A 17,264-nucleotide genomic window follows, 5' to 3' on the forward strand; every position below is an offset into this window, starting at 1 on the left:
AAACCCTGGACCCTCCAATAAATCTCTTTTATGAGATTTGTCCCTCTCATCAGAACTGAAGTCAAGGAGAAAGGAAGCAATGAAAAGAAGAGAAGGAGCAGGGCTGAGACTCCGGAGCTCAGCTGGGGAAACCCTCCCCTGGGAGCTTCAATGCCTCTGCTGAGGAAGCTTCCTCTCAGAGCTATATGGTTCCTGGTCTCCTTGTCTCAGGATGCCCTTCTACTGGGATACCTTTTCCTGCAAAACTGTGTTGTCCCTGGGCTTCCAAGTCCCAGGATACCCTCCCATCCAAGCAGAAACACTTACACCCTGAACTGTTGCTGATTTCAGTGGCTCCCCAGAAGCACAGATGAGGGTCTCTGTTGTCTTCAAAAACCCAGTCCTTAAGGGAGACACTCAAAGCAGAGGCTGAGCATCCTGGGAAGAATAAGGTGGGGTCCTGCCAGGGTTCATTTGAAGTTCTAAGAGCCAGAGTCTCAGAAGTGTGGAGTATAGAGAACCAGGCAGAGCTTAATCTGGACTGGAAGCAGTTCTCTGACTTGGTATGCTGCCTTGGGAGATGTGTTCATCTCTGCAGGCTTCAGCTGGAGTCAAGGCTCCACTTCCTTCAGTATTTGCCTCAACTTACCTGGTGTTATATCTGTTAGCACCACAGGCTGAGGTCAGATCTAGAATTGTCATGGATGCTCAGGGAGGGAACTAGACTTCTCACAGCCCTGAAGATTAATGTTGTACATGGGAAGAGTTTAAGTTCTTTTCCCATCTGGATCTCTCACCAACTGCACCATGGCAAAGTGTTGGCCCCTTTAAAGATCGAGATGACACTGGGCAGATTAAAGTACTAAGGGTTAAACCTAAGGCTGCATGCATGCTGGGCATTGATTCCCACTGAGCTACAGGCCCAGATCTCTCTTTACTTTAAGACAGGACTCACTGTTTTGCAGATAACTTTGAACTTGTGATCTTCCCATCTTACCCTTTGAAGTAGCTAAGATCACAGACTTGTTCTACAAGGTCCTAGTAGGAAGATTGTTTGCCTTCAAATTCATTTCAGTATTCCACTAACTTACTATCATGCAGTTGCATGTGATATGGACAGAATAACAACTGATCAAGCTGAGGCTGGTAAGATCACTCAGTCAGGAAAGTGCTGGCGATACAAGCATGACCTCAGCTTGATCTTCAGAACCTATATAAAAATCTAGATGAGTGTGACCCCTCCCCAGTAATCTTCATACCCCAGGTAACCCTCATACCCCCAGTAACATTCAATCCCACCCACCCAACAACCAAACAGTTTTGGGTGGTTTTGTTTTGAGGTCTCCTATGCTTAAGCTCTGCCAGGTGTAGAATTCCAGTTTCATCCTGGCTTCCTATAGATCAAGATGTAGAACACTAAGCTCCTTCTCCAGCACCACGTCTGCCTGTAGGCTGCCATGCTCCCCGAATGGATGATAATGAACTGAACCTCTGGAATTATGAGCCAACCCCAATTAAGTGTTTTCTTTTATAAGAGTTGCCTTGATCATGGTGTCTCTTCACAGCAATAAAAACCTAAAACACATACATACATACATACATACATACATACATACATACATACATACAATCATACCTACACACTCACACTCACACTCGTGTGTGTGTGTGTGTGTGTGTGTGTGTGTGTGTGTGTGCACACGCGCGCAAATGCTAAAGAGGACCCTGTTTCAGTCTCATGTTCCAGAAATGACTGCCATAATCACACCCCAAGGTTCTTCATTTCTTATAGTATCTCATAGGGCCAGGTTTTCATTTGTTTTTCCCTTGAATGCCATGACAGGTGTAGAAATGGCATGAGTATTCTCTGTTATACTGAAGTATCTTCTCTCCATATGAGATTTATGGGGAACTTGAATTGTGGAAGAATGTCTAAATTTGAAAAGATGTTTTCCAAAACTATTGAGTCTGTGGTTTGATTTCCTTGCACTTTGTATTGCCTATTCTGATATGTGTGTAGAGATATCCTGCATCCCGGGACAAGCCCTCATTACTCATGCTGTATGACTTGCCCCTGACTTGTTGAACTGGGTTTGCTGGTGTTGACTCATCGTAGGCACCTCTGTGCCTGTGTGTCATTTGCTCTCAGTGTCCTTGTTTGGCTTTGGTATCAAAATAAGGATTCTGTTAAAGTGAGCATGGAAGCCTTTCCATTTCTTCAGTTATTCAAATAATTGAGGAGGAAGGCTTTTGGTTCTTCATTAAATGTTTGGAGAATTCACCTGTGGAATAATATGATCCTGGACTTCCCATGGATGAGCAGTTTTGGGTGGTTTTTGTTTGTTTTTTAATTGACTCAGTCTTTTCACTCATGGAAGGTCTGACTCTGTTCAGAGCATGACAACTTTAGTTAGGGCAGCTCCAAGGAGGAAAGAGAGAGGGGAAATTCATTCTAAGCACCACCAACTCTGACAGATCTATGAGGCCTTTCATGTCAAAAGCATCAGTTGTATGGACCACCGCAGTTGGCTTCCTCATCAAGAGCCTCTGGGGTGCCCAGCAGCTGCTAGAAGACGCTGGCCTTAACCATAGGGTCCTCGTGGGGTTGGGAACATCTATGAAGTCTGAGGCCCCATGAAGAATAGCTTCTGTGGGAGTACTAGGAAGACAAGTCACTGGCTCCAGAGGATCGGTCTGCCTCCCTGGTACTGGATACCCTCACCTTTCTTATCTGTTCCCCGGTATCAGCAGGTGCCCTCACTATGCCAGTCTTCCTGTTGTGATGGCATAGAGTCTCCCTTTTTGTAAGCTCTTGATCACACTGACAAAAGACCTTAAAAACATACAAGAGAAAGTTGAAACTTGGAAACAAATCTGAGGTAGCAATCTGTTTTGTAAAACATTATGCAACCAAATCCTTATTCTATTATGGTGTGCTATTATTGCAGTCAAGGTTTTATAGTTGAGGGGCTGGAGAGGTGACTTAGCTTGTAAGAGGATCTGCTATGCAAGCATGGAGTTTCAACCCAGTACCTACAGAACAAGTCAGGTATGGGTCTATGCACTTCTAACCTCAGCAGGGACTGAGGGATCGATGAGGCTCTCTGGCTGCCAGCCTACCCTAAAAACCTGAACTCAGGAAAGAACCTGACTCAAAGGAAACAAGACCAAGAATGATAAGTGCCTTCACATGGCCTCCACCACACTCACGCCTCACACACATACACATAGACATACATTATTCATATAAGGTCCTAATAACGTTGTAGTGGATCCATGCCAAGTTTTAACAAAGTTTCTAAATTACTATTGAAATTTTATAGATTTAAATTTATAGATATACAATGTTCTTTTGTTAATTACTGCTTATTTTAAAATTTTTCTAATGTTGACCCTCAGGCTATTTTCCAATTCAAAATACAAAGTATTGGGTTGGGTAAAACGTTGTTTAAATCTATCTCATGAACTTACACCATAAAAATGGAGTAAGGATTGTAACTATCAAGGTTAACTTAAAGTAGTACTGCACAGTCCTGAAGGTGGGATATCTGACACTAAAAGGCATCCTTTCTCTTCCAGGGTTGGCTGTTTACCCCAGGAAACACATCTTCAGACATTAAGAGTTCAACTCAGGAGGAAAACGTGGCTTTGTACACATCAAGCCATGTGTTGGTAGGGTAACTTCCAAAGTTTGTATCCGTCTTGAAAGATTATTGGAGAGGGGGAACTATGAGGGTTATTGGGAGGGGTGAGATTGAATGTTACTTGGGGTATGAGGGTTACCTGGGGTATGAAGATTACTGGGGGCGGAGGCAGTGAAGGCTACTAGGGAGATAAAGATTATCCAGCAGTATAAGGGCTACTGGGAAGGTATGAGAGTTACTGGGAGGATGAAGGTTGTTGGGGGTATGAAGATTACTGGGGGCTCCTTGTATGCTTGAAAGCTGCTCACTTCATAGCCATGTGGCTAACAGATTTCAGCAAGAGGTGCTTTGGTATTTATTCCTTTGTTACCGACACATGGGTGTGAAACCCCATGCGGTGCTTAGTCTGCAGCACCACACACCTCTCTGATTCAACACCTGCACTTCTGGACTCTGTCACCTGACTTAATACTGTCACCTCCCTAGTCATCTTCATTTGAAGACTCTTATCTTTAAATATAGGAATTGTTCACCTTTTTAACAATGAGTCATAAAATACCAACTCTGCTAAAGATTCTCAACATGAATTGGACATATCTCTTGAGTTAAGAGTCCAGGCTATTAGAAAGTATTGTAAAGGCCAATAGTGTGAATCTCATATGTGAGTTCAAGATCCTCCAAAGTGTTCTTACATCTGGTCTCTTGGAGCCCTCACCTCTAGGAACTTCCCTAGCCTTCTGGGTGTTCTGAATCTTTGTTACTACACAGATTCTAGAACCTTCATAGGCCATATCCCCCATAGATCCAATCAACCTAAGCCACACAATTTCTGGGAGGCCTTCTGCACCTTTGTCTATGAGGATCTCCCTGATACTCAGGGTCTCATAGCTCAGGGGTGGTGGCCTTTCAACGCTTGTTTTATCTTGAGCTCTCTCTGACAAAAGAGTCCAGATGATGTGGAATTTACTGGACACAATAACTGGAAGATGGTAGACCTCGGTAAGATCCAACTTTCTCTCTGGCATTTTCTTGATACCTAAACTCTCAAGAGCCGAGTCTTGAGGGCATTAACAAAGCTGGCTTGCTCTCCTACATGGTTTCCTTTCTAATCTACTATCCTTTCTCTCACTTTGACTGATTCCTCTGGGAAGCTAGGGGAAGATTGCCCATGGTCACCTCAGCTCTAGAGCGATCTTCTCCTTGGCTTCCCTGCCACAGCTCCTTCCCCACTTTCCTTCCCATAACATTGTTCACTCTGTCTGCCTCAATGCTGAGAGATAACAACTTCATCCCCTTTGCCCCATACCCGGGATGACCACATCTTCCAAATGCCCCCCTCACAGAGTGTTTTGGACATGAGCAAAGGGACCTCTGCTTTCAGAGACTTCCTCTGAGCTCACCATCTAAGCTTTTATCACTTTGACCAGAGTTTCTGGCTCTCATGGTGGAGACAGGCTGTTGACTTCAGAGGTACAGTCCCAGCAAATCTCTGAAGGTGGATTTGGCAGCAGAATTTCCTCACGTTGCCAAGCATCCATAAAGCCCCAGAAGACACATGTTCTACCTGCTGATTGGAGGTGTGTGCTCACAGTGTGATGTGGATACCTCCAGTGCTTTTTGAAAGTAGCCCTGATCGTGGAATACTGTATTTCCTTGGTCATTCAGAGTTTGATATTGTCCAGCATTTCCACTGTCACAGGTTTGTAGCTGCTACGATTATATCTCCCCTTCATTGGCTTTTCTGCCCTACCTTAAATATCAACTACAAATCAATCATATAAACATACAGACAATCCTAGTGTGTATTATCCTCTCAGTCCCTGTGACAAAGTTCACAAATATCCATCTTATCATGAGGCTCGATGGGTGGTGACCCCAAGATTTTCCTCGCTGATGAGAAACACCTGTCCTCTCATGGCTCACATTAAATATCACTACCTCAGACAGCATCTTTCCAGCACCTCCAAAACTTTGGATTGCTCATCCATGAAAAAGAAATTAGTATGCCTGACATATATATGTATACCTGTAAATGTTATAAATGCAAGAATATACTAATATTTATGTTTTAAGCAAAATAGGAAATGTATTCATGAAAGGTTAGAGTATACACAAACATATAGAAGTTACAATATTTTTTTCTCACACCTCAGAGGACAGCTTTGCCAGATCACTGATCTCTCCAACCCTCTACTGCCAGAGGGCAGGGGTTCCAGATAAAAGTATACCTCTCAGATTGCCCACTTTAAAGCAAGGTTATAGCAGCCATAGTGGTTCTTAGTACAAAACAAAAAAACAGGCATCAGAGCTAAAACTGAGCTGGGACAGGAAAGACAGAGATGTGAGAAAGAAAAATCCAAATGCTGGGCTTGGCTGTGGAGCTTGTAATCCTGTGCATGGAAGGCAGAGACAGAATCAGGAATCGACACCAGCCTTAGTTACATCGTGAGCTCAAAGCCAGTTTGGGTCGTGACCACCTAAAAACAATAAAATCAGTTGAGCTGAGGAAGAAGGGAGACAGAATGAATGGTGTGATGGCAGCATCACACCGATGTCCCATCGATTGTCTCATCGAACACACGGCTCAAAGTCTAAGGATTTTTCCTTTTCTTTTGTTTCAGAAATAACTTTGGCTGTTGTCCTGGCTGTATTGGCCATTGCTATTCTGGCTATTCTGATAGCAATATGCACATGTCGTAGACACAATGGTGAGTAACCATGGCAACTCAACTCCCCAGAAAAGTCTCACAGGGAGGGAAGACAAGATGAGGCTTGAGTCTGTCTCTACTTACAAGATAACTACAGACTTTGCCAGGGTACTCAGAGATCTTTTCCTGTCTGTGACTCTGCTCACAATGTGAAACTCTAAAACTCTCAGTACTGATAACAATATCAACATTGGCAAGAGAAATAAGAATACTTTAAGACAAAATCTATCTCTATTCCAAAGGAAAACGTTCTAGTCTGAAAATGTGGGAAAACAAGATTCTGGCAGAAGTAAGCATCTATCTAGTGATGTAGAAAAAGCACCAGGGCTGAGTGGCAGCATGGGACTGGTGCCTGTAAGAGGGATGGGACAGGGCTCATAGAATTATGATCCCTCTCCACAGGATCCTCCTCAATATCCATCCTGTGTGCCCCAGATTTCTTCTCAGTAGCTATGAACCCTCAGAGAAAAAACAGGATAGCATGACAGGGCCAAATGGACATGCTAGACTCCTGTCAGGACAACTGGCTTGGGGGCTAGGTTTATAGTACAGAAAGTTGCATCAGAAAGAATACCTCTCTCAAATAGCTAACAGAAACATTTGTCTGACGCTTCCACAGAGGCGCGGGTCTGCAGATACGCTTCAGAACAGAGTGAGTATCTGGTGGCAAGAATGACAAAGCGCTTAGCTCGCACATGGGTTCTTTGCATGTGTCTGGCTCCCAGTGTACTTCCAGAACTTGTTAGAGAATGTTATTCCATGAGCTACACTTCTGTCAGAGATCCAGATTAGTAGGGTATGGGTGTGCATGGTCCTGTGACTCCTCTTGGCAACAGCAAAGACACCAAGCCTTAGGATCTGCAGATCCTTTGGGCATTAGACCTGGTGGTTCAGGGGAAGGTCTAAATCTTGCTGTGAAGAGAGCCTCCATAGGCAACTGAACCAAAGGCTCTGATAGTCAGGGACAGTGACAGTTGGGACAGCGAAGATTTCTCTGATGGGGAGGGAAAGACAGTCGTGTTTCTGAGAGCTAGCCCAGGACTGCTGTGTGAGAAGAGAAAGCTGGATGAGGCAGTGAAAGCACCCCCCTCACTTCGGTTCACATGACCTAGTCAACATTATAAACTGTTTCTTCACAGTTAACCCATATCCCTAGAAATTCCTGTTTATATGAACTCTTAGATGTGTAGGTAAATTCGCTGACCATCAAGAAACACAATCATGGAGTTCTCTCTTCTTTCTTCCTAGGTGCCGGGCTTCTGGACCATGAGGATGGTAGGGACAAAGAGATTAGGGTCAATAGACAAGTCATGAAAAATGTGTTCCTTAGGAAACAGTGGCTACTCTCTTTCAGCTCTCGGTGTACAAGCAGCACAGAATCTGCTGTTACACCTCCAACTGCCTTCCCCTATGCTCATGCCTATGCAAATGCAAAAACAGTTGTCATTTTTCCCAAAAGGGGCGAACCTTCTCTTTCTTAAGACCACTAAAATAATTAATTTCCACCTCTTGTTTATTTCCACCCCCAAGATCTTATAAGATAGCTTTATGAAACAGTTCCACAGATGTTTAGGACAAAAGGGACTGAAGAGATGGCTCAGTGGTTAAGAGCACTGGCTGTTCTTCCAGAGAAGCCAGGTTCAATTCCCACCACCCACATGGCAGCTCACGGCCATCCATATCTCCAATTCTGAAGGCTCCAACTCCATTTTGTAACTTCCATGGACATTGCTAGCGCATAATGCACAGACATGCATGTAGGCAAAACACCTGTCCTATACACTAAAAATAATCTTAAGTGAATAAAATGCATATTTTAAAGATTGTCATAAAGCTTAAATAGAATATTGAAAAGATACTTTTAAAGCTACATAATAAGACATGAGAGACACAAAATTTACGATCCCTGTTTTAGAAGCTGAAGTTCATAATTCAAACAGCTGATGCTTGTACATGCTCAGGTGCTAACAGGGAAGCTGAGCCCTGTGCCAAGGCTCAAAACTCCAGCATTCACCCACTTGACTTAAGATAAAAAGGATTGTTGGTTGCTGAATTTCAATATTTACCATTATTTATGGTTGCTTATCCACCAAATTGAGGCATGTAGTCTGGCGTGAGTATAGAGTAATTACAAAGGTAATTTGATGAAACTCCAGGGCACTGAGGTTTTCTGCACAGACTCATTTCATTGTCCCATAGATGTCCTTCACTCTGACAGTTCAACATTCCCACTGTTCTCCCTCAAAACGTTTTCCCCAGTGGCTGTCTATGGATGTGCTCGGTGCTCACTCTCCCAACAGTCACATCTAGATCCCAACAGTCGCATCCAGATCTCACTAAGATCCACTAGACTTGCTTATCATTCCTGTTTGAAGCCACTAAACTGGATACACCAACCAATCTGTAACTGAAGGATCATGAAGCTATGGATTGTAGAGGCAAACACACACATGCAGACGCACATGCACACACACACCACAAACCACCCCCCCAAGAGTTAAGGGAAATCTGGTCACTCAGTTTGCTGCACATACCCTCCGTTTCTGTTCACTGCCCTTCCTCTCCACATCTATGATTCGTAACATGCAAGAGTGGAGAGCAAAGACCTTCTAGACCCTCTTTCTTTTCTGAAATTAATGATAAAGGAATAGGAACACTGGGAAATTGGTAAACCCTGTAGTAATGATATGGTCTTGTGGTAAATTTACATCCTGAGGAGATATTAGTAACTCAGTCTTCTTTTTCTTTCACAAAAGGTATTTCTTGTGGAAGACACAAAAGAGGAAGAGGTAAAAAGTTCTGTTTCCTATCCTGCACTGACCATGTAACCGATGAGGACTCTCACTGTGTCTCCTTTCTTTTAGGGTCCAGATGCTCGTTTTCATCAGATAGAGGTAAATAAATTAGATAGTGGCTTGTTAAGAAATGAATACATACACCTGTTTAGAAGACGTTAAGAATCTTACATTTTCTATCAATCCTCCAGACATTTTATGTGATGACTGAGGTAAGTATATTTATGGTCAAGTTACAGGGGAATCAATCCTTCTCCTACCATGAGCAGCTGTCAGGCCCATGTGTCACTCATCCTGTTATATAAAACACCTGAAGGAAAGAAACACCTTTAAAAGAAAGTACTGAGGCTTGGCTGCTGACACAGATGTCCCAGCCCATAGAGCCTTGATCCAGTTGCTTTGAAGCTGTGGCAAGGAAGCACACTATGACAGGAGCTAGTCAGGACTGCTCACAGAAAGCAGACAGCATTCGGTTCCATGGCAACCCCTGGTCCAAAGCCCATTAATCCACATGTTTATAATCAAGTCAATCCAGTCATGAGTTGAGAGTGTTCATGTTCTAGTTGCCTCCCAAAGACCCCACCCCTGGACACTGCACTGAGGGCCAAGTCTCCAAAGTGACCTTCTGGGGCACATTCGGGATAAGACCCCACCCCTGGACACTGCACTGGGAGCCAAGTCTCCAAAGTGACCTTCTGGGGCACACTCGGGATAAGACCCCACCCCTGGACCCTGCACTGGGGGCCAAGTCTCCAAAGTGACCTTCTGGGGCATACTCGGGATAAGACCCCACCCCTGGACAATGCACTGGGGGCTTAGTCTCCAAAGTGACCTTCTGGGGCACATTCGGGATAAGACCCCACCCCTGGACACTGCACTGGGAGCCAAGTCTCCAAAGTGACCTTCTGGGACACACTCGGGATAAGAGCCCACCCCTGGACACTGCACTGGGTGCCAAGTCTCCAAAGTGACCTTCTGGGGCACACTCGGGATAAGACTTCACCCCTGGACACTGCACTGGGGGCCAAGTCTCCAAAGCGACCTTCTGGGGCACATTCTGGATCCACACCACAGATTCATGTACATCCTGTAGTATAAAATGCATCTAGCTCTTCTCCAAGACTCCCCAAAGTCTCAACACTTCCAGGACAGGGTAAACACCCTAATCCCATGTTTGCTCTGAGACCTGAGGCAAATTCTCAGCTCTGAGCATCTTCAAAAAATCAGACAAAACAATTTACATAGCTTCCAGATGCAACAGCATGGGGCAAACATTCTTACTCCAAAAGGGAGAAGTGGGAAGCAGCTAAAGGATGCCTAGACTGAAGTCAGTCCTGGGCCCAGCAGAGCAAGCACTGAGTCCCCAAGCTCATATCAGCACTCCAGTGCGCAGTAGCACAGTCTTGGGGTTCCGAAACCCCAGACCACCTCAGCTGTCTGTGGCCAACTTGGGCTCTCTGCAGGACTGACTCCACCTTACTACCTATGGCTTCCTTCAGCAGGTGTTCCATATTCTTGACCACCCTCATTGTATCTTTTATTTCACCTTCATCTACTCACACTTGCTTATGCGCAGGAGTAATACCTGTAAGCAATTGCTCTGTGACCCACACCAGAGCTTTCAGAGCCTCCTAAGACCATCAGTCTTGGTAGAAGCCTCTATGGCTATGTAAATTTTACATTCTACATGCTTGCAAAACAGCATCTCGTAGATGCTGTGGCAACAGTAGGAGGACCACCATGCTCATTTGCATCATTATTTTGGTGGCCCGTGAGTGCCTGGGTGGTTGACTGAGAAAACAAATCCCCAAGCAGCCCTGAGAGTCTTACAAACTCAAAGTTTGACACTTTTGACCCTGCCATGGGCAAAGTTTGCAAACTTCATACTGTCCTGACATGAGGTAGCCAGCTCCTTCGCATGGAGTCTGATCTCTCTAACAACTTTCAAGAAATCCTGTTCTGGCCAAAGAATACTTTTCAAATCTTCCCACTGTTTTCCACTTAAAATTCTCACCATAACACTGCCTACAGCAGCCACAAATAGCCATCCCATCACCTGAAGAGTATGGGGCCTTGAAACTCCCAAATTAACTCAGCCTCATCCATTCACTATAAAATAGAAGGTCGAGAGAAGATCCCCAGGAGAATTCTAATTACTGCCTAACATGATCACCACATTGTGTGACTGGAAAGATAAGCTGCCAGACGATGTTCCACAGACTCCATCAAGAATATTTCTCCTGAGCCATTTCAGATACCTTCCCTGGGGCTCTTGAAACAGACCCTCTGAATGGCTCACTTCCCAAACATCTCCCAAAGGACAGCATCTGGGAGCAGCTCCTGTCAGAAGGAAAAAGAATCAGCTATTTGCAAAATTCATCAAAGGTCCAGGCCCACACACAAGTGAATTGACCTTACATTTCATAAAGAATGAATCCCATTCTCTCAAACTTACAGTAATGATGAGGAAGGGATGCTTCCAGACTCAACATTCCCAGAGCAGCATTGCACTGACACCAAAGCCAGGCAGAAGCACCAGGAGAAGATACCAGCTGCATCACCAAAGAACCGGGTGCAAAAACAATGGATAAATATAAGCAGACCAAATTATGTATTTCAAAAAAGAGTCATTTGCCATAATCAGTGGGAAATCACTTCTGCATCCAAACCAACACAAGATAGAAAAGGAAGGAATTAAGTCACAGGATCACTTTGAGATTTTGAAAAGGCATTTGCAAAATCCACCATTCTTCTATGATTTATGAGTTAGTTGAATAATTAATGAAGCACCTGACACTTGTAAAGATCATGTCATATTCCAGGGTGGAAAACTGAGTCTTTTCCTCTATAGTCAAAAATGAGGCAAATCTGCTCTCCACCACCTCTACTTGTTGCATGTCATGGATTATAGAGGTGGAGAGGAAGGGGCAGTGAACATAAATGAAGGGTACATGCAGCAAACTGAGTGGCCAGATTTTCCACGACTCTTGGGGGTTTGTGGTGTGTGTGTGTGTGCATGTACGTCTGCATGTGTGTGTTTGCCTCTACAATCCATAGCTTCATGATCCTTCAGTTATAGATTGGTTGGTGTATCCAGTTTAGTGGCTTCAAACAGGTATGATAAGCAAGTCTAGTGGATCTTAGTGAGATCTGGATGTGACTGTTGTCACATTCATAGACAGCCACTGGGAGAAAGCCAGAATGATTGGGTAAGAGAGGACCTCAGCCGAGAAATGCCTCCACCAGATTGGCCTGGAGGCAGCCTGCAGTGCATTTTATTAGTTGATGATTAATGTGGAAAGTCTCAGCCTACTGAGCGTGGTGCCACTCCTTGGTAGATGGTCTTGGGTATAAGAATTGAAGCTGAGCATGCCCTAAGGAGCAAGAAGTTAGCAGTGTTCCTCCATGGCTTCTGCTTAAATTCCTGCCTCCGGGTTCCTGCCCTGACTTTTCTCACTGGACTGTGGGTTTGGTGTGAGGTCTATAACAAAATAAATAATATAGAAGACTATGAATTTGAGATCAATAGATGGGCAATTTGTATAGATTATAGAAGACAGACCGACAGACAGATAAATGATAGATTATGTGTGTGTGTGTGTGTGTGTGTGTGTGTGTGTGTGTGTGTAAAATGTTAACATCAAAAATAATTTAATGGTAAGAGATCATGAACTTGAGAAGGAGTGGGCAAAATGTGGAAGGAGTTGTAGGAAAAACATGCAGGGGAAAAAATTATATAAATATAAAACTCATATGTGAAATTCTCAACAAATAAGCTTACAAATAAAAATAAATAAATTTATGCAAACATATTTGCCTTAGTTAGGGTTTTACTGCTGTGAGCAGACACCATGACCAAGGCAAGTCTTATAAGGACAACATTTAATTGGGTCTGGCTTACAGGTTCAGAGGTTCAGTCCATTATCATCAAGGTGGGAGCATGGCAGCATCCAGACAGGCATGGTGCAGGCAGAGCTGAGAGTTCTACATCTTCATCTGAAGACTGCTAGTGGAAGACTGACTTCCAGACAGCTAGGAGGAGGGTCTTAAGCCCACATCCACAGTTACACACCCACTCTAACAAGGCCACACCTTCTAATAGCTCCACTCCTTGGGCTGAGCATATACAACCCATCACATTACATTCTCTGGCCCCCATGGGCTTCTTCCTTCAAACATGAGTCTATGGGGGCCATACATAAACATAGCATAATGCAAAATACATTTAGTCCAACTTCAAAAGTATTCTATAGCAGTCTCAACAATGTTAAAAGTCCAAAGTTCAAGATTTCTTCTGAGATGCATACAATCACTTAACTGTAACCCCCAAAGCAAGACAGGAAACCAGCTGGGCAAACTCCAAACTCTGCATCTCTATGTCTGATGTTAAAGCATCTTCAAATCTCCAACTCCTTTTTTTTTCACCTATCTTTACTGCAACAAAGTTCTTTCTCCTGAGCTGGTTTCACTCCCCATTAGCAGCTTTCCTCAGCAGATAGCCCACAGCTCTTGCATCTCAAACATCTTGGAGTCTCCAAGGCAACTTCAATGTTACAGCTTCTTGTTTCAATGTCTGGGATCCACACATGATCTTCTGGGCTCCTCCAAAGGGCTGACATCACTTCTCCAGCTCCACCCTCTGTAGCACTCTAAGCTCAGGTTAATTCACTCCACTGTTGCTGCTGTTCTTGGCAATGTTCATGGGATGCCATGGTACTGCTGGCATCTCCAGTACACTAGGGTCTTCTGTTGCAAGTAGGCTTCACTAATAGCCTCTCATAGGCTCTCTTCAGGGTGCCAAGCCTCAAACCCTTTGCATGACCCTGTCATTCCTGGCTCGTCAACTACAACTGAGGCTGCACCTTCACCAATGGCCTTCCATGGCCTCTCACAGTGCCACATCTCAGCTGTTCTTCATGACCTCTTCATACCTTCAAAACCAGTACCACATGGTTTTCTTACACATTACCAAGTCCAGCTGCAGCACGAGGTACAACCTTGGCTATCTCAGGAACAGCTTCTTTGTACTCTCAGAAAACACTTCCCAGAAGATTTCACCTCAGTGATGCTGGTCTCTTCGTAATCACTGCTAATTTCTTAGCTCCAGCAAACCAGCATCAAATGACCCCCTTGCTCTATGACATTATCACTATCTTCCTGTTTTCCAACTGCTTCACTGCCTAAGCTTGGCTGTACTGGATCTTGCTCTGTAGACGGATTAACCTTGAACTCAGAGATCTGCATGCCTGTCTGCTGGGATTAAAGGTGTGGACCACCATGCCTGGACTTTGTTCTGTCCCAGGCTGGTCTTGAACTCAGAGATGTGCTTGGCTTTGTCTCCTGGGATTTGTGGTGTGTACCACCGTGCCTGGATCTAAACTTAGCTGGCTAGGATCTTGCCCCCAAAGTCCCTCTCCCTTCATCTGTTATCTCTTAGAACACAGGATTCGGCTCCATTTTACTTTCTGGTACCTCTTTGATACTCCAATCATATATTTCATATTTTTCCTTTCTAAGTTTGCTATGCTTGTTCAAAATGTTCTTCATGAAACTTAAGCAGAGAACAAAGTTTCTGTGGGGCTTTTTTGAGACTTTATTTGCCAATGAAATTAATATAAATTGCTTTACCTTAGCCTCAGGTAGACTTTTCAGACAAGAGCAAAAAACAGCCATGTTCTTCACCAAAATACCACAAAAACAGTCTCTAGGCCATATATTAAAATTCTTCTCCTCTGAAACCTCTAGAACCAGTTTTCCACAGTTCAAATCACTCCTCAGCAACAAAGTTTTCCACATTTCTACTAGGATAGCCCATCAAAGCCCCCCTTAAAGCATTCCATGGCTTTCCATATCCAAAGTCCCAAAATCCACGTTCTTCCAAACAAAAACATGGTTTGGCCTATCACAGCAATACCCCAGTCCCTTGTACCAACTTCTGTCTTAGTTAAGGTTTTACTGCTGTGAACAGACACCATGACCAAAGCAAATCTTATAAAGGACAACATTTGATTGGGGCTCCCTTACAGGTTCAGAGGTTCAGTCCATTATCATCAAGGTAGGAGCATGGCAGCATCCAGGCAGGCATGGTGCAGGCAGAGCAGAAAGTTCTACATCTTCTGAAGATGGCTAGTGAAAGACTAACTTCCAGACAGCTAGGAGGAGGGTCTTAAGCCCACAGCCACTCCAACAAGGCCACACCTCCTAATAGTGCATTCCCTGGGCCAAGCATATACATCAAAATATTAGAAAGGCAATTACAAAAGACCAGGGGCAAAGGAACGGGCAATGCTAGTCACAGGCACAAACCTGACATTTTAAGGGGATTACATCTTGAAAGCTAATGACAGCATAATTAATATATGCTTGCAATTCATTCAGTGGGTGGATTTAAAGTATTCTCATTGTGACAAGAAAAAATAATCTGTGAAGTGATTAGCAAACTTATTTGCTTGAACATGGTGATTGTTTTTGCGATATTTATATCAAACCATCATGAAGCTACATAATCTTATGCCAGTTACACCCCAACACAGGCAGAAGAAAATGTCATCAGATTAGTAGAGGGAAGCCCCTGCACCCCATTCCAGATCATACAAATACTAAGCATTAAATGTACCTTCCTTAGTATTAAACTGAGGGACAGATCCCTGAAAACTGACTGCACTGTGGTATGATTTAGACAGTGAAGTTACAAGTGTTCAAAGAAGTACAGGCGTTATCTGGTGGTGTCTCTGTGGCTCTTAGGTCCTGGGGACTCACCCGCTTAATTACAATCATGCCGCCTCAGGACACATCTAGCCAGTGGGTGTGACTTTAATTTTTTTCAAATATTACTTTTAATAATTGTTCTTAAATGCTTTAACCCCTCTTGCAGCCCACCACCCATCAGAGGTAGTGGAAAAGAAAGGATACCAGGGGAATGGGGGAGGAGGGGAAGTGGACTTGTTTAGAAAGGTTCTTTAGAGCAACTCCCATCAGTGATGTCCGAATATCAGCAGTTCAGTTCACAGGTCAGCAGCAGCAGCTTGATCCATTCACAAACACTTCCCAGATACACCTGCAGTCCAGTTTGGTTGAGTCAGGATAGCAAACAAAAATCAGCAGCAGTGGTACTACCTAGCAGAGACAGCCAGGCCTCTGTCTCCAGTCAGCAAGAAGGATGAGGGCCAACAGGAATGGCAGGAAAAGCAAGAAACAAAGTCTTATAGCAACAGTATTTATCTACTGAAAATTAAACCCTTTAAAGTGAATAGAATGAAAAACAATAACTGGCCTAAGAAGGACACCAGCCAGTGCTGCCTCCCTGGGCTGGCCCTCAGCCCCTGAAAATGGGTGACAGTAGCAGAACCTGGCAGGCAAAGATTGGGAGCCCAAATTCTGAGAACTGGCCTCTTGATTTTCTGTTTATGTGTTTTAGGGCCAACTGGTGTTTCTACAGGAGGAAAGTCAGTCAGTCGCCACTCCCTGGGTGAGTGTCCCATGGCTTGCTTTTAGTTGTGCCATTTTCTGCTTTCCAAGCCTTAATGTTTCAAATGCTTGTTGTTGTTGTTGTGGTGGTGGTGGTGGTTGTGGTGGTGGTGGTGGTGGTGGTGGTTGTTGTTGTGGTGTGGTGGTGGTGGTGTTGGTGGTGGTGGTTGTGGTGGTGGTGGTGGTTGCTGTTGCTGCTGCTGTTTTCTTCTTTTTAAGTGTTTTTTTAAAATAAGGTACAAAAAAATATTAAAAAAAAAAAAAAAACCCACAGAACTACCTCTGTGTTGCAATGTCTGCCATAGTCTTTCTTTTTTCTCAAGCTCAATTGGCCTCTACATCTCACATGTGAGTGGCTGTCTTCCAAACGTTTCTGTGTCTGAAAGTACTAGACTTTGCACTCAGTCTCATGAATTTCACTGAATGCAGGACGGAAAATTATTTTACTTCAGCACTTTTTTTATCATTCTTGGTTTTGCTATTGTTGATAAAATCCTCTTTTCTAATGAAACTTGCCAGGGGCCAGCCCTGGAGGTTCTCCTTTCTTCTTGGTTCTCTCTTGAGGTAGCAATCAGAAGAGCATCAGTGGGTCAAGGCTAGGTCTTGCAAGATATTTAGGGTTGCTGTTTAAGAATATAATGTTTACCTATCTTAAGTATAAGTCACTTTGC

At 44.0% G+C, this 17,264-nt stretch overlaps 1 protein-coding gene across 13 annotated transcripts in view; it reads left to right on the forward strand.

Annotated features, from left to right (window-relative positions):
* The first annotated feature begins 3,661 nt into the window (after positions 1–3,661).
* Positions 3,662–17,264, forward strand: part of LOC117724704 (testis-expressed basic protein 1-like) — a 39,511-nt gene continuing 25,908 nt past the window's right edge. For 4 of the 13 annotated variants that reach the window (XR_013105311.1, XR_013105314.1, XR_013105312.1 and 1 more), the window contains exons 1-7: positions 3,673–5,200; positions 6,245–6,331; positions 6,951–6,983; positions 7,580–7,606; positions 9,088–9,120; positions 9,196–9,225; positions 16,544–16,594. Coding sequence is in view for 7 of the 13 variants with exons in the window: in XM_076916700.1 (XP_076772815.1) it covers positions 5,179–5,200; positions 6,245–6,331; positions 6,951–6,983; positions 7,580–7,606; positions 9,088–9,120; positions 9,196–9,225; positions 16,544–16,594 (283 nt within the window). In the remaining 6 variants the exon portion in view is untranslated. Of the gene's footprint in view, positions 5,201–6,244; positions 6,332–6,950; positions 6,984–7,579; positions 7,607–9,087; positions 9,121–9,195; positions 9,226–16,543; positions 16,595–17,264 lie in introns of all 13 variants that reach the window. The other 9 variants (XM_076916695.1, XM_076916699.1, XR_013105309.1 and 6 more) reach the window with 7 other exon arrangements.

Source organism: Arvicanthis niloticus, chromosome 20, assembly GCF_011762505.2.
Source record: "Arvicanthis niloticus isolate mArvNil1 chromosome 20, mArvNil1.pat.X, whole genome shotgun sequence".
In the NCBI taxonomy this organism is placed as follows: Eukaryota; Metazoa; Chordata; class Mammalia; order Rodentia; family Muridae; genus Arvicanthis; species Arvicanthis niloticus.